This window comes from Carlito syrichta, unplaced genomic scaffold (genome assembly GCF_000164805.1).
Source record: "Carlito syrichta isolate Samal-C Ts95f unplaced genomic scaffold, Tarsius_syrichta-2.0.1 Scaffold314332, whole genome shotgun sequence".
Lineage (NCBI taxonomy): Eukaryota > Metazoa > Chordata > Mammalia > Primates > Tarsiidae > Carlito > Carlito syrichta.
Window position 1 is genome coordinate 119781 of NW_007258428.1, and position 18085 is coordinate 137865.

General features: G+C 39.2%; 1 protein-coding gene across 1 annotated transcript in view; it reads left to right on the top strand.

The window, feature by feature from the left end:
• Positions 1–18085, top strand: part of TOX3 (TOX high mobility group box family member 3) — a 103794-nt gene continuing 85709 nt past the window's right edge. Inside the window, exon 1 of the mRNA XM_008071448.2 lies at positions 1–90. Within this exon, the coding sequence (XP_008069639.1) occupies positions 4–90 (87 nt within the window). The 5' untranslated portion in view covers positions 1–3. The remainder of the gene's footprint in view (positions 91–18085) is intronic.

Here is an 18085-nt window from a genome sequence, read left to right on the forward strand (position 1 = left end):
GGCATGGATGTGAGGTTCTACCCCGCGGCGGCCGGGGACCCCGCCAGCCTAGACTTCGCGCAGTGCCTGGGATACTACGGCTACAGCAAGGTGACCGGGCCGGGCCGGGACCGGGGGCGGCGGGGCGAGGACCACCTCCCCATCCCGGGCGCGCCCCGCGCTCCAGCTCATCGCCTGCTGCACTTTTCTTTTGCTCCTTTCCTCCGCTATCCACTCTTTCCCTTTGCGCCTCCGTCTCTCTAATCTCTAACTCTCTCCCTCTTCTCTTTCCGTCCCCTTCCTTACCCCCCTTTTTGTCCCTCGGCCGGCGCTCTCCTCTGCTCCTCCGCCACTCCTCCCACCTCCTCGCTACCCTCTCCTTTGCTGCCCCAAAGAAGTGAAGAGCAGCTCGAGGACTGAAAGAGGGACTCGCGTGTGATTCTTTGTTGCTGTTATTAGTAAACACGATCGCCACCCCCCTGAGTGATGGAGGGGGAGACGCAGGGGTCCCTGATCTCTCGGTCCGATGATCTCGCCCTGCCCCCCACGCCTCAGTCCATCTTACCGCCCCCATCCACTCGAGAGCTGACCCTGGGGCCGCTTAGGGAAGGAAAGGAGCAAACTTTTGGGCATGCCTGGGACGAGAGAAGGGGGGCGAAGTGGTGTGACCCCCGCAGGTGGCCTTTACTGCCTTCTCCCCAGGGCGCTTTGAATCTCGGAACCGAGGTGCTTGCCTCTCCCCAGTTAGCGCAAGTGGCTTCTCATCTTTCATGGGGGGGGGGGGGATAAGTTTTGCATTCCGGGGAGATCGGAGTTGGCGACCTCCACCGTGAGGTCACCCCCTTCTCCACCTCCTTCTACGCCAACTTCGAGGACCGAGCGTTTCAGGTGGCCGAAGGTGGGTCTCAGGAGGGCAGCTGGCGCAGCTCGGAGCGGCGAGTTCGGCGGGAGCCGCAAACCTTGTAATAGGGCCGCGCGGACCCCAGTTCTCTGTCCTTCCTGAAGCCCCCAGGGCCGAATTTGGAGAAAACATCACCCTGAGGGCGATCTTAAGAGAAAGAGCTGTGCTCTGGATGGCCTGTGCCTTTTGAGTGGGGCTTTCTTTCCCTTTCCCCTTGCTCCTCCCCCTCCCCCCTTTTCTTTCAAATTGTAGTTTGTTTATGATTGCTTGGATAACAGAGGAGGAAATAAGGAGCCCGCTGAAAGAAAGGTGCTATACAAAACTAATGAATAAATAACAGGAAGAGGAGGGATTGTATCTGGAGTGAGGAACAGTTTGCTATGCCCTGTGGCTGATGGTGGCTCGTGTTCCTTTCTATTTGTTTATACTCCGTTTTCAACTCCAGTGCAGAAGTTTGTAAAAGACCATTAGGGTCTTTCTTGCTCGCCCCCCTGTCATCATCGTCCAGCCCCGCCACTGGCACAGAGGGGCCTGCCAACCAGGACAGAACGAAGGGACTTTATTCAGTGTGTTTGGTGGTGGGGAGCTTTAATGCTTTCAGAATTCCAAGTGATACTTTAAGCATTTAGAGAAGCAAGAAAAGGCCGATCGCAGTAGCCAGAGTTAAGGATTAGTTTGTGTCCTCTGATTTTGGATTTACTCAGGTTATTAAATGCTTTAAAAAGTCCCCCATGTATGCTCAGTCAGGGACTTAGGCAGTCTAATTAAGTATGTAGTGTTTCTGAGAATCCACCTAATTGTTCCAGTGGGGTATTATTTATCTCCCTGCAACTTAGCCTGTGTATGCAAACCTTGTATCAACCGGGCATGCTCTTATTTTTGGAAGCCATTACCTTGCCTAATGTAACTACTTTCTCTGATTTAAGATCAGCAACACTCGAATGACACCAAAATAGAAACCTATTGTACAAATGCAGTCACTGCAATGCGTGGCAAATCTCTGTTCACTAGGATCCCAAGGGTACTTCAAGGGACTAGAGGAAATTGTGGGTGTTTTGTGTGTGTCTCTTTTTATTTTCTGAGAAAGGCTATTTTGAGTCAATTTAAGCTCAGAACATTTATTTCAGGGAGGGTCTATGAAGCTTGAAAGCAGACATTATTTATTGAGATGCTTGTTCAACTTTAGGAGTGTGGATGCAAGTTAACTTGGTGTCATATTTTCTTAATGCAGCTATTTGCCTGAAATAACTTGCTTTCTTAGTAATTTAGCGATCTGATCGTCATAAGTGCTGTGTGTACCCAACTTACGAAAGTTAGATACAATGCCTTCATATTGGTAGAAATCAAACTATACTTATTCTAAGGGATGTTTGCATTTACTTCCTTGCAGGTAAAAATATAACAGTCTTTAAACTGAGCTACAATACCATATTTTCCTAATTTTTAAATTTTCCATTAATTTCAGGAGTGAAAACCACGATTTTATTTTCTGTAATTTTTCTTTATATAGAGAGTGTAGTAGATGAGGAAGTATTAACTTTATGGGTATAAAACAGCTAGTGCTAATTAAAGTTTTATAGCATTTTGTTTCACAGCTAGCTTGTGTGCCTTAAGTGGTGCTGTTCAATATAGGTTTATATCCAAAATGTAAAAACTAGCATACAAAGACATGCTAGTTTATTTTATATGAAAATACCTAAATTATTAATCTCTTAAGATTTAACATTTGATGACTTGTTTCTGGATGGGAAATGATGGATTCCCAAGAAAGTATGTTTCTGCCCTTTCTTGTTTTAATGACCATCTGGGAAACTTTAGAAGAAACGCAGAACTCTTGGCTCAAGGCTTAACAAGTGAAAAGTTAGCGCTTATCTTTAAATTTATTTACAAACCGTGAATAATAGGGTTTCATTCATTTCTCTCTTTAACAAATGACCAGAGTCCTTTGTATAAATTATATGCTTGTGTATTATCTTTACATTCTGTGAGTATATGGATCCTTTTCAAATGTCAGTGCTCATGAAAGTGTACTCTGTCTATGGAGAATGGATGAAAGAGTTTTGAGGGTTCAAAAGTCATCGCAAGTAGGAGAATAACTTCAAATAAAATATAGCCAGGATCATTAAAATCAGTTAATAATTCATGAACCAGCCACTGATGTATAAACTTAAAGTCATCTCTATTTTCTAAGGGCTAATTTGCATTTTAATTTCAAGTGGAAAATCTACTGTTTGAACATTTATTTTTCTGACGTGGCCAACAAATTAAACTGAAACCTATATATTAAAAAGAAAAGTTCTTATGTTGCTCAAGTCAAAGGTGATCCTTTGACTATATATCTGGAATTTTTTCCCCCTCTGGGTTAAATTTGTCTTTTTACCAATGAGAAAATAATACACAGAGTATCAATTAATATGGATAGTTTAAGTATCCCAAATCTGGAAATTCAGAATCTGAAATGCTCCCAAATCCAAAACTTTTTGAGTGCCAACGTGACACTCAAAGGAAATACTCATTGAAACATTTCAGATTTTGGATTTTCAGATTAGGGATGCTGAACTCATAAGTATAATGCATTTATACCAAAATCTGAAGCACTTCTGGCTCCAAGCATTTTACATAAGTAATACTCAACCTGTGGTTGTCAGAAGTCTGTCATCCTCAAATAAGATCCTGTATTTAATATGGGTGTAAGTGATATGAAATTATACAGTGGGTTAATAATGAACTTGGACTGAACTCTAGTTACTAGCTTTTTCTGCATATTTTTAGGGTTATTCTTTTCCTTTCAAAATATGGTTATTGTCTTCTTACTCTTATGTAGATTAGTCCTATGTTGTTTTTTTAACTCCATCAGTCTCAAATTTTGCTTTCTAATTATTATGTGTGTTATTTATTGATCATGAAGTTTAATTGAGACATTTCAATGTTAGTGCTTTCAAACCACCTCATTTGGTTTCTTCCTTGAATAGCTTGAAGGGTAAGAGAAAATGAAGGATAATTTAGTTATTTGTCTATCTTCTTGGGGACCATGGTTCAAATTGAGAAATATCAAGAGGGGAATTTGATTGAAACTAGCATGAGAACTAATGGTTTTATTTCTGGGGTCTGGAGTGTGGGGGTATTGAATTTTGAGAGAAGATTTTCATATTCTTTAATGACAGATCTTCAAGCAAGTTATTGAAGCCACATTGTAAAAAAGAAAAAAGGTTCTTCTAAGAACTTAGCCTAGGGGTCATAAACTCAAATGTTTATTGGGACAGTCACTTAATCTACACAAAGATAGGGTTTTTGGCCAAGTGGAGAATAAGGGGTAGACTTGTATAGCACTAGTAGACTGTTGCCATGCCAACATTTGGGCCCAATATGTCCACATTTTGCAATTATTTTTTTTTCAAGAGAATGGTATTCTGGATTTTTATGTGAAATACCATAATTTTTAAATGTTGGCAGCAAATTAGCAAATAGTTAAAATTGTTATGTGGGACCCTCAAAACATGCCTGTATACTACTTCTTTACAACTTTTGTCTTAGACAAATTCATATATGGATAAGGATTCAAAAATAAATTTGTGTAAGTCATTTTGTTTTATGTGCAACCATGTGGGCAGTTCTATACCCAGGCCCAACTGTGTGGACTGCTGAATAGAGTGGAGTAGAACTGGGTAAATACGTTTGTGATAACTATAAAGAAAACTAGTCTTAGGGCAGAATGATTGGGGTCAGGTTGGTACTCAGAGCCTTTTTAGAACCTTGGCAGGCCTTATTGGCAAGCACTATTGATCTGCGTTCCCCCTTGCATTGATTCAAACATTAAAATGCATCCACATCCTACATTTAATATAATATGATATGATACCATATCTGAGTTGATTGTATAGGTTTGACTTATGTTTACATTTTGTAGACATTTAGTTTCACATGTAATAGTTTTAATTTTGTAGTTTTTTTTGGTGTTATGTAGCCAGTTCATTTTTCTTCACATTTTAAACAATTTTTTTTTCTTTTTGAGTTGGAGTCTTACTCTGTCACCCAGGCTAGAGTGCAGTGGCACTCTCATGGCCACTGCAGCCTTGATCTGCTGGGCTCAGGAAGTCTTTCTGCCTCAACCTTCCAAGTAGCTGGAGCTACAGGCACATGCTATGACACCTGGCTAATTTTTTGATTTATTGTAGAGACGAGGTCTCACCAAGTTGTTGGCGCTAGTCTCGAACCCCTGGGCTCAGGCAGTCCTCTCATCTCAGTCTCCCAAAGTGTTGGGATTACAGGCTTGAGCCACTGGGCCTGGCCCATATTTTAAACATTTCTGTAGGCCCTTGAGAAGCTTGCAATTGTAGGTGTCTGGTCTGTAGTGACTAATTGACAAAACAGTTCTGTAGCCACTAACTAGAGGTTTGCAAACTCCCCATTTGGCCACTCCAAACAGTGGAATGTTGATGAAAACCCTGTGCTCCATAGAGACTAGCATATAGTTAGCCAAAGAAAATTAGTTTTACTCATTCCAGATGAAGTCAATGAATATATGTGGTCACAATGTTCAAAGTATATGTCGATATTTCAAGAGCTATCTACTTCAGGTCACAAATTCAGCTGGCTGTATCCACTTGAGGATTTGTTTTGTTTAATCAGCATAGCATTTTTTTAAAAAAAGCCAATTGGTTGTATGTGTCTAAAAATCTTTTCATATAAATCTGGAACCCAGCTTTTCTTTAGAAATTTAGCAACACTGAACCTGTATCCTAGCATGGCAACGTCTGCCAGTTGCCCTTCAGATGGGTATGTCCTCCACAGTTCATCATGTTCTGCTCCACTCGCTGTTCTCATACTTAGCCCTTTGTGGTCCTCTCAGATTCTGTGAGGCTTCTGGTTTGAAAACTTTGATTAAGAGAAGTTGAAATTAAAGGAACAATCAATGATGCTCAACTCCACTGTCACTGGAGAAATTACAGACCAAATGTATCTCATAGTATGTAGGATAGCAGGTGAGATGGAAAAAAGTAATTTGTGATCAGTTTATAGAGCAGTGTTTCTCAAACTTTACCATGCCCAAGAATCACCTGGAGAGTTTGTTATAACATAGACTTTTGAACTTTGCCCCTAGAGATTCTGATTCATGGGTCTGGGGTGGGGCTCCCAGGTGATGCCAAGGTTGTGGATCTTTGGCCCACACTTTGAGTAGCATGGTGCAGAAGGCTTTCGAAGGTCAAAGAGTTTGCTCTAAGTTTATCAGTTAGAGTACTTTGGGCCACAGTTAACAGAAAACCCATAAAGACATCTGCTTACTTACAAAAAAGTCTCTAGGTAGGCGGTGTTAGCTGGTTTTAGATGGTTCAATTATGTCTTTAAGGACCCTTTTTTGATTTTCCTTTTATTTTTCCATCCTTGGAGTTTTAGCAATCTCCTCATGGTCACAAGTTGCCTACTGTAGCTTTGGGCATCACGTTCTCACATGATAGCGTGCAAAAGGAGAAGCAAGGTGGTGGTGGGAGTGGTGACAAATGAGCACTTTCTCCTCCTGTACATCTCTTGTCAAGAAAGAAAAGCTTTTCCACTGTACTCTTTCTTTTATCTTATTGATCAGATATGGGTAACATGCCCACCCTAGGCCACGCATTGACAAAGAGGAAGGAGATTACTGTGATCAGCTTAGACCAATTCCATGTCATCTCCTGAGGGTGGACATTGCCACATGAGCATAATTAGTTTTATGCTCTGCTAGCAAGGAAGAAGTCTGTTGGAAAGACAACCAACAGTGTCTGCTACTATTGAGCACATATGAAGAATTTTGAGCATGTCAGTAATTTGACTGGAGTTGTAGTTTGTGCAGATGGATCTGACCTTTTGACTAGACGGATGTAGGGCCTGACCAGAGGTGAGGAAATCAGGTGGGCTGCCATCACCAAATCGAACCAAGGAGATGAGAATTTGCATGCAAAAGAGAAGATACTCAACAGAGCATTTCAATTTAGAAAGGGAGCGGAAGCAGAAATGACTCAGAATGTTAGAATTTAGGGCAGGAATGAATGATAATTGAATGGAAGCAGAAAGGTCAGAGGAGAAGCTGGATTTGAAGAAAATATAGACTATTCCCACAGAAACATGTACTGGAACTCAGGATAGATTTCAGGGCTGAAGAACCAAAGGTGGAGTCTTCTGTTTGTGGTAAAACAATGGGAATATACTTGATTCCTTGAAGAGTGAGAAGATGGAAGATGCAAAAACAACATTCTTGGTCCTGAGTGCTAATTGGTGTTGCTAATTCAGCTTCCTAGATAATGAAGCAGTAATTTAGGGAGTAGTGTGTGGAACTCAGAGAACTTGGAAAACCTACTGCACCATTAAAACAATGATATAATAAAGGGGTGTGTTTATGTGTGTATTTTCATGATGATGTGTCCTTTCTATCTTAATAGTTATTTGGAAGGAAATATATATATTTTTTGGTCACAGTGCCACTCTGTCACCCAGACTGGAGTGCAGCGGCACAGTCACAATCACAGCTCACCACAACCTTGACCTCCTGCGTTCAGGTGATCCTTTTGCTTCAGATTTCTGAGTAGCTGGGACTACAGGTGTATGTCACCATGCCTGGTTAATTTTTTAATTTTTTTATCTTTTAAGGAGACAGAGTCTTGCTACGTTGCCCAGGTTGGTCTCAAACTCCAGGCCTCAAATGAGCCTTCTGCCTTGGCCTCCCAAAGTGCTGGAATTACAGGTATAAGCCACCAGACCCAGCATGGAAGGAAACATTCTTAAATGGTTGTTAGTAAGGGAGAATGATGCAGAATTTACCGTAACATAATTTCAAACCGTGTCAGCTATATATGAATGAAAATATTTCATTTTTTTTGTAAGAGGTACAATTTCAAATTGGATGTTGTGAGATGCTAATGATGTCATAAGTATCTGAGATAATCTGTTTTGAGTGTGGTTAATAAGGAAGGACAGGATTTTTGCTAAGTATGATTATAAATTCAAATATATTTTGAAGGTAGACTTAGTGCTCCTTAAAAAACCCTGCTTAAAATATAAGGAGGAGAAGCTTTTATTTAAAGTCTGCATGAGTTTCTGACAGATTTTATCTTCTCCCTTTGAGGTAGATCATTTTATTTTATTTTCTTTGTTTCCTAGGTTTGTATCCTTAATCTCTTCCTCACGGAGGCCATGTTCTCTTAAATATGTTCCATGCGTGTGTAAAACACATCAGCCCCTGGAAAATGAACTTCCTTGTATGATTAACATTCTATCTTTAATCTTAATTTAATTTTAATTGTTTATAAAATAATAATTTGAAGATAGAAAAATTGGCCAATCTCAAGACACATTTGGATTTTACTCTAAATACATATTTGAATTATATGGACTCATTCTTTTGGAGGAGCTAGATTGTAAATTGGGTCCTTCTATTCCAAATGTTGCAAGTTTAATGTAGCCTTATTTACATTGACTTGTTTGTGTAGAATTATATTAAATACGATGATGAGAGTGTGTTTTTAAATTTAATTATTTTACATTGATGTAGTATAAGTAACTGTGCCATATTGTGAGATTTTTCCGGCAATTTCTACAGCTAATTTGTAATGAGCAAGGGATTTACTGTAGAATAATAAAAATTCGGTAATTTCCTTTAAAAATCTCCTAGGTATAGGAAGTAGAAGTTCAAAATGCTGACCTAACTAGGAAACTTTTATGAAATATGTATGATTGGTAGGAAGTTGATCTTGAAAAAAGGATGAGTTAAATCTAGAAATATTGACCTATTAAAAATATACTCAGTAAGGGTCAGGCGCGGTGGTTCAAGTCTATAATCCCAGCACTTTGGGAGGCCGAGGTAAGAGAATTACCTGAGCCAACTGGTTTGAGACCAGTCTGGACAAATTGGCGAGACCTTATCTCTACAATAAGTCAAAAAATTAGCCAGGCATGGTAGCGCATGCCTGTAGTTCCGGCTACTTGGAAGGCTAAAGCAGAAGTTATTGTCTGAGCCCAGCAGGTCGAGGCTGCGGTGACTGTGAGTTTGCACTGCACTGCAGCCTGGGCAACAGAGTGAGACTCCAACTCAAAAAAAAAAAAAAAAAAATTACACACACACACACTCAGTAGATCTGTTTTGCTGCTCCTTGATGCCTACTTCTTCAGTGAGAAACTCAACTCTTATTATTTGGCTTGTTTAAAAAATTCTGATAAAAATGTTTAAAGGAGAAATGACTACAATTATTGTATTAGTAAAGATGCTTTGAATTGCAAGTGAGAAAAAGAAAAAGTTAAGTAGAAAAAGGATTGTAAGTTTTGTTTCAGGCATAACTGGACCTAGAATCTCAAGGGATGTTATCAAGATGTTCTTATATTAGTTTTGCTTTCATCTGTTTGACTTCTTTATTAGTCAGGCTGCACTCAAGTGGTGGGAAGACGTCCAGCAGCAACTTCAAGTCTCAGCCTCATTGAGAGGGTGATTCTTTCTTGCTTATTTCATCAACTTCTCTAGATTAAGTCTCATTGAATAGACTTGAGTCCCATGCTCAAGCCCAGAGTCACATAGGTATCTCGGGAAGGAAGTTAGATTTTGTCATCTCCTTGGAAGCTGCAAAGGCTAAGACTAGGGAGCAGTGCTTCCTCAGAGGAAAAGCAAAGTGCTGATGTCACAATAAGAGAATGTGGATATGGGATGGGAAAAAAAAGTCCATGTAAACTGCTAACTGGAATGAAACTTGATAATTTTGAAGATTTCTGAGGACTTCCATTATCCATGTTTATTATTATCCTTTGTAGAAACCAGAATTAACTTGTGTTTATTTAATGCAGATATCATAATATTTGTTTGTGTTTAGAATATGCTTCTTGTTAGAAGCTGAGATTAGTTGTGGTCTACCTTCAAGAAGTTTGTAGTTGACCTGGAAGGCAGGTGTGTTTCTATAACGTGCATGTGTGTGTTCGTGTGTGTGTGTGTGTGTGTGTGTGTGTGTGTGTGTGGGGCTGTAAGACAGATATTCTGGACTGATGCCAGTGATGGTGTAGTTAAAGTGCTCTATAAGTAGACTAGATAAAGAAGGTCAGGAAGGGATGGTACGGCCAGGAAAAATGGGTTTTTAGAGAAGAAGAGAGTGAGAGAGGAAATTCCAGTCAGTGTTTGCTGTGTGAGCATAATACCTAAGCAAAGTTCCCATGTACAGGACTGCTTAAGATGGTTCCATGGGACAATCTGTGGAGATGAGTTTCTGTCTTCCCAAGGTGGGAGATATGGCTGGTGAGAGTAAGTTGTGGCGGCACTAGAATGTTTGATTAATGATCTGATGTTTTATTTAGTAGGTACTAGTAAAGTGTGTGTGTACACGTGTGTGTCGGTACATTTGCATGTGTATGTGTACATGTGTTTTCATACATGTATGTGTGTGTATGTGTGTGAGTAGGTAGATAATGACATTTTGAAGTAGGAGCTAATTAAAAGATATTTTCAAGACAGTATCTGAGAATGTTTAAGAGAGATATTAGAGAGACATGAGAGATTAGAGAGGCATGAGAGAGCTAGAGAGCCAGAGAGCCACTGAATGATGGATAATGTGGTCAGTCAGTTAGTGTTGGAATGAAGACTAGATAAAAGGGAGTTAGCTTTTAAATGAAGCCATAGTAACATTTTCTATAAGACAATAGGAAAGAAAAAGAAGATGGCTGAAGATTAATATACTGTATATATATGTGTTTATATATATATATATACACACATACACACATACTGTATGTACATATATATTTAGTTTAATAGAAAAGATGGTTGGGGGAGAAGAGAGGAGAGAGAGAGAGAGAGAGAGAGAGAGAAAGAGAGAGAGAGAGAGAGAGAAGGGGAGAGGAGAGGAGAGGAGAGGAGAGGAGAGATGATGAATGGGTGTTGGAGTTGAGAAGTCCAAGATGTATCCCTGCCTACTTTTCCTATCTTATTTTTTACTACTACTCCCCTTCACCCTTGCTCTTTGTGTCTTAACGGCACCAACCTTCATCCCATCTTTTGGTGTCTGCTGTTCCTTCTGTCTGGAACCTTCTCCTCAAAAATCTTCAACTGGCTACTTGTTGGCATTCACGTCTGAGCCTAAATGTCACCTTCAAGTATGGCCTAGCCATTTAAAAAAATCTCAGTGTCTAAAATACCCTTTCCCCATCCTTCCAATTATTGTCTTCCTACCCTCATAATTTTATTCATAGCATGTATCCTCATCTGAATTTTTTGCTTATTCATTTATTCATATGTTTCTAGTTTATCTCTTTTCACTGGAAAGTAAACTCCATGAGGGTAGGGATGGTGTCTGCTTTGATGAGCATTGTACATCTAGCATCTAGAAAAATGCTTGGTACATAAAGAAAAGGTGATAAGGGCTGAACCAAAGATGAATAAAGATACTGTTGAACAGATCTGTTTGTAATTTAATCTTTGAATAAACTTTGCACCTACTATGTGCCAGTTACTTACAGGCAGTGGGAGTACAGTGGTGAAGGGTCACTTATCCTGTTTTCAAGGAGTTGATCTGCGTTTGTAATTAACCCTATCAGAAAGAAGCTTTTAAGTTTACTTTTCATTTTCTCTATACATTTTTGATGTGTTGGTGGCAAGAAGAAAGCAATGGATGTAAAGATGGCTTGGCGTTGGATCTTGCCTAGGTTGAGGTGAGAGAAGAATAGGGGTTGAGGGAAACAAGTGAAAGAGGAACTGAAATGACTGATCTTAATCCAACTCTTCAAGAAATGTCAAGGAAGGGGAGGCCTCAGTGCAAGCAAAGAGGACTGTATTAGTTAGGGTTCAACTTACAGGTAACAGAGAAAAATAAATAACTGAAATAGCAATGGCTTTAATGAAGTAAATGTTCATTTGCCTTTTCTCTACCCAAATCTAGAGGGAAGTTGTCCAAGGCTTGTATGGGGGCTTCATGATACCTATAAGGAGCCAAGCTGCCTTATAAGTATCATGTGACCCTTGTCCTCATGGTTCAAGGTTGTACTCTAGTCAACATTCACCAACTAGCAAGAAGGAAAAAGGTGGTCAAGGGTAAATGGAAATTTCTGGAAGCTGCCATATGCCACTTGGCTTATATCTCACTGGCTAGGCTGAGTCACACAACCACACCTATGACTTCTAAGTACTCAGGAAATGTAGTTTTTATTGTGGCTGGCTGTATGCCCATCTACACACTCAATTACTATGGAAGAAGAAGTGGATAGACAGTAAGGGACAAGTAGGTTAGCAGGTGTGAGTGATGTGTGAGGGCCAAGAAACCCTTCTTGGGTAGCTCCAAAGTTGAGATTTTTGTGTATAAACAATATTGTTCTATTTTTCCTGCACTTCAGTGTTTTAATTTTCACGTGCTTCTTGGAGAATCCTCTTTTGGTAAGAAAGCTACACTGTGGCAAGATTTGTATACTTTTAGTCAGTTTTTTCAGTTTTGGGATTTTATTTTGGGCATGCTTAAAATACTCTGTGACTTATGTTCTTATTTGCAAGAACTATACATTATGTCCTAATTTTAATTGATTACCTATATTTTAGGCCTAAATTTCTATTTTTAAAAAATCTCTTTGAATTTTTAGTGGCGTTTCTCAAGTCCCAACTGTTGGTCACAAAGTTTTGAGCGTTAGTCAATCTTTAGTCAACATTTAAAAACTAGATTAAAAAAAATTGATGCTTTTTCTTTTTAATCAAACCAGTTTGCCTGTGACTCCTCATATCACATCCACCAAGAATCTTCTTCCCAAGAAACCCACAGTTCTTCTTGTCCTCTTGCCTTACTTAATCCACTGGGCCTTTTTGTTAATCCTCGACCCTTCATGTGACCTTGACTACAAGGACATGTCTGCTGTTCTTGCTACTACCCAACCTCCTCTGTCCCTTTTCCTTTGCTGGGTATTCTCTGTTAACCTTCAGTGTCTCATTTCTTACTTTGGGATAGCTGAAAACCTCATCTATTTTCCTTACTAAAAATTAATGTAGTCTGACTATACCTGCATATTTGTATAATCCTTTTGTTCATCCGCTTAGTCTCTTGGACGTTCTCCATGGTCTAAGTCTTCCCCATTCTTTTCAAGTCCCAGTCAAACCAGCCTACTTTCATTCATAGACGGGAACTCTGATCCTTCACTTTATGAGGAAGTTGATATTCACCTCCCATACATCTCCCATTTGTCATCCTCACTCATTTAGGGACCAATTCTCTCTTCCAGGCCTATGGGAGAGCAGTTTCGAATCTGGAATAAATCCTTTTAAACATGTTATTCATCCTTTCCTGCCAGTTGAACATTCTTAGTACTACAGGCAGCTTCCGTATTTCCTGTCTCATTCCTTTCTACCTTCAAGAGTGCCTGCATGTCTTCTGACGTTCTCTCTGTTTTCTTAGTCTTTAGTTTGTTGAAGACTGGTTACAACTTTTGCTGCATTCTCATTTCATTCATATTATACTGTGCTTCATATTTTTGTTTACCTCATTTTTTTCCTTTAAATAAATTAATGTGAAATTAAGACTACCACAAATAGAAAATCCAGTTACTTTCCACACATTGAAGAAAATCCTAAAAATAAACACAAGGGGTGTAAACAGTGTTATTGAAATCTCACTGGAGACCTTGCTTGCCTAAGGCTCTGCTCTCTGTTGAACTCTGTTGAAAAGGGAGATTTGCAAGTGTTTAGGAGGGTGTTGAAGACATGTTAGCACCAAACTGAGACTTTGTCTTTGATTTTTATCTGGGGGCTTGAAATGGAATTCAAAACAGAATGACTTTTTCAAGATGTCATTAATGCTCTTCTGTTCTTTGTCTCTGTACCTTCTAGAGAAGTGCTTCTTAAACTTGAATGTGCTTACATGTCCCTGAGGACCTGGATAAAATACAGACAGTAGGTCTGGGGTGGACCTGAAAGTGGATATTTCCAAGTTTTCAGGTGATACTGATACAGCTGGTTCCAGGACCTTCCACATTTATACTTTTGCCCTAATCCCTTGACCCCCTCTTTAACATCTTCTCTCTGAACAATTCTTCAAACAGGTAATCTTTACCTAGGGTCCCGTGTCTTTTCTACCCAATACTTTCTTAACACCCTGTAGACAACTTCTATCCCTCATTATATTACCAACACTGTCTTCTCACCCTTCAGTGAGTTCTGCCTTGCCAGATCAAACTTCATTCATTCATGAAGAAATATGGAGTGCCTACTAGGCAAATGATTTGATAAGCACTAGCTGTTTTCCTCTCTGATATTGTATCAGTTATCTATCACTGTATAATAAACCACCTCTAAACCTTGTGACTTAAAACAAAAAACACATATCTTAAAATTCTTCAAGTCAGCAGTTTAGGCCAGGCTCAAAAGGGCAGTGATATTCCTTTTCTGGGTTCCCTTATGTGTTTGCAGTCAGCTACAGGTTGGCCAGGAGGCTTTACTTCTGGAGGGTGACTGGCTGCCTGCTGGGGCCCCTCATTTCTCTGGCATGTGGTCTCTCACCTCCAGTATGCTATCCTGGCTTGTTCCCATGGTGGCAACTCTCTGAAAGAGCATGGAAGTACACAAGAGCCCTTGAGTCCAGGCCCAGGAATGTCACACTTTTCCTTCTACCACATGCTCCTGGCCAAAGCAAGTCACCAGGTCAGTCCAGATTTAAGGGGAGAGGAAGTAGATTCAATTTCTTGATGGGAGCAGCAGCAAAATTACTTTACAAAAGGACATGGATACAAGGAGGTGTGAAGAATCATGACCATTTTTGCAGTCTACCCCAAGGCTTCAAGTGTTCATCTCTAGCTTGATCTATGTTTCTCATCTCCTGCATAGCATCTCTCTTCTGACAATCATCACTTTCCTTGTCTGCCATCAGTTCGAATCTAATGTAAGCCATATGGCATCCTATGTCCATCTAGCCCCAAATTCCCCTTTGAGTTTTCCCCATTTCTTTCAGTACTATGATCATTTCCAGATGCAGAACTTCAAACTTAATTTTGATTACTTGGCTTCTTTCATTTCTGTAGTGCACTGAGTCTTCATGTCTTCATTTTTCCTTCTAATGAGCTATTTTTCTTCTGTCAGTATCCTAGTCTAGGCCTCTGCTATAGCCATGGGTTTCTTGATATGCCTCTCTGTACTCTTAATTTTTCTCACCTCCATTTGAATCTATGCTCTACTTTGGATTTAATCCTCCAAAAGATATTAGTCTAAGCTATCATTCTCCTTCTAGAAACACTTTTAATGACTCACTTTTGTCTATAGCTGTGCTTTCTCAGACTTGCCATATTTATTTTTACCATATCTACCTACTACTGGTATTATTTATTTGATTCTTTTTACATTGACTCATTTTTAAAATTTATATCAGGCTTCTGTTGCATATAGAAGCCTGTATTGCTTGTAATGCATTGAATTACCCACACAATAGATGCATGACTATTATACTTTTTAAGAAGTATTTTTATATACTACTTGAGTTAATCCAGTATGCCTAATAGATACTGGGAGTGATGACCTACATAAATTGCTATGTCCTGAACTTGACATAAAAAATTCTCCATATCTAATATCAGATCACATTAAGCAAGAACAAAATTCCTTGGAAAAGAGCTAGTGGGCTTTCCCAAATGTTTGAGTTCTGCTCAGGGTCATTGTTGGCAGTCACTGCAGTAAATATCGATTAGCACCGCAAACTAGGATTGTCTGCCTTGATAATCTTGCATCAGCTTAGATACAGTAGTTGTTTTTAAAATAGCTGTTTTCCTCGTTACTCAAAACTCATTTTTAAAATAATAAATACCTTTCTTGGTGGCATAGTACCCTTGCTCTGTCTGTATTGATAACTTTTCAGATATCCTCTCCAATCTTGTCTTTGGCTTAAGGTTTCTGATTGCCAATGAGGGTTAAAACAAGATGTTCCCCCTTTTTATGACTTGTCTCAATTCTAGATTCCTAGAAGACATTGTAGTTATGAATACACCTCTTTGATAATCTGAGTGTCTCTTTGCAGTTTAGACACTTTGGAAATGGTGAGGTTTCAAGCAGGTACAAGATGGCAGGTTACAGTTAATATTTCCCTTGCTCTACATTTCTCAAGCCTGCATGCTTATTATTAGCATGAAACTTGTAGAAGTCCAAGGTGGAAACCAAGTCAAATTAAAGGCTAATTAGAAGAATGATAACAGAAGACAAGAAGAATGTAGTGAATGAGAGTGATCTAGATGATTCTTCCATAAGGGGAAAAGACAAAAAACAGCATTCAGTTGTAGAGAGGAAAGAGGGAAGGTTATGGTTTAAAAAGTAAGGTCAGTTTCAACCCTAAGTTAACAGATAGATTTGATAACAGACAACACATTGCTTGATTCTAGTTGCTAACTAAAATTTCCATAGTAACACAACCCATGCATTAGCATTCAAAATCCTGGGAAATTTTTTCTGATGACAAATTTTGCTGATGTATGTAAGTGTTTTGACACAGAATTTTTGTCCTTAAGTTTCTTATCAGAAATTATGGTCTTGAAGTCCCTGCTGCCCAGTCCATATTAATACAGTTTGTTATAAGAAATCATGTATCTACAGAGAATGACTTGAAGAAGATGCAGTGTATTTGTTCATCCAGGTAATCTAGCTTGATGAGAGGCTTCTACCAGACTTGTAGAAGAATGGAGTGCTCATGATGGCATGTCATTGTGGACCCCACTTCACAGTTGCCTTCACTGGCCTTCTCTCCTTTATTGAATTGCACACTGCTTAGGGCTTCACTTTGCATTGTTTGTAATAGTTTCATGATCATGTTTTTTTTTTTTTAAAGGGTGGGGAGTTTGTTTGGAATGTGGCCCATTATAGCTCATGGTGTCTTTTTAAATTAATGATGTATCAGATAATCTTAGGTTACTATGTCTAGGAAGAGCTGGAAAAAATCCACTTGATTTTATTTTATGGGTATTATGAATCTTGTCTTTCTTGTTCCTTCTTTGCATCGACTGTCTGGAAGCTTGGAGTCAAACATGAAACCTGTTTATGCATTCCTTTGTGCCGGTCATCTAGATTTTATTATTTTCTTGATTTTAATTTTACTTTGCTTTGATTCTCATAACTACTACCCCTCTTTTAAAAATCAAATATACTTTTAAAAGTCGTTCCGCTTCTTTTATAGAGAAAAACATGTTATGAATAAATACTTAAAGTACTTGTAAGTACAATGAATATGTTTGCATAGTGTCCAGGATTCTATTCTTATCTTTCTACATTCTACATTCTACTGTGTCAATACTGTAAAACTCAAAAAACAAACTCTTATCCCTTCCTGTTCTGCTCTTTTTATAAAGATGATTGCAATACTCACCTATTTGCCCTTGCTAGAGTTTGTTTTATATAATCTATTAAAATGATGAAAATAGAAAAATTGATGTTTCCTGAGCCTTTAGATTAATATTTGAGCTCTAAGTTCACCTCTTAACAATAGGTATCTATCTTAATGTTATCTGAAGATTAAACTGGCATTGGGATCCATTGGATCAGTTGTCAAGTGTTGACTGATCCACATATACATCCCATCATCCCTGAGTTGGCTGCCTAGTGATTGGAAAGAGTTTCTGAACTCATCCAGGGCATTTGTTCTTTCAGAAAGTATGGGCGCCTTGACTTTGGGAAGCCTGCCTGATGCCTGGTGCTTCATGAGCCCTACTCAAATTAAGAGAAGCAGTTAACCTCTTATAAAACCAGTCACCCTTTTAGATTGCTTTCAAGTGACTCATGGAAATACAAAGGTACTTTATCATTGTCTTGAGGTCACTGTTTTGTTTAATCAGCTTCCTGAAAATTGGAAAACTTGACTTTGGAAAGCAGCCTAGCTCATTCTTCCTGAGGTGGTTGTTGGTTCTGCTTATCTAAGGTTAGACTCAAGAGGTCTAATGAGTTTCAATGGCTCCACATATCGAGCAGTTGGCAGACTGGTAGAGTGCACGAGAGAAAGTAGGGAATCAGGCAGGCTGCCTGGTTTGAACCAGGGATCTACCATTCATTGGCTCTGTGATCTCCAGCATGTTCCTGCACCTCTCAGTATCATCATTTCTAAAATGGTGATTTTTCTCTTCTGGGTGTTGGACAGACAATGGTGAACAGAGCAGATCAAGTCCTGCCTATAGCACATACTTCCTAAGGAGCTATAAACTCACCTACTCTATAGGGTTATTTTGTTTAACAAATAACCTTACCTTCTAGAAGATGGTGATAAT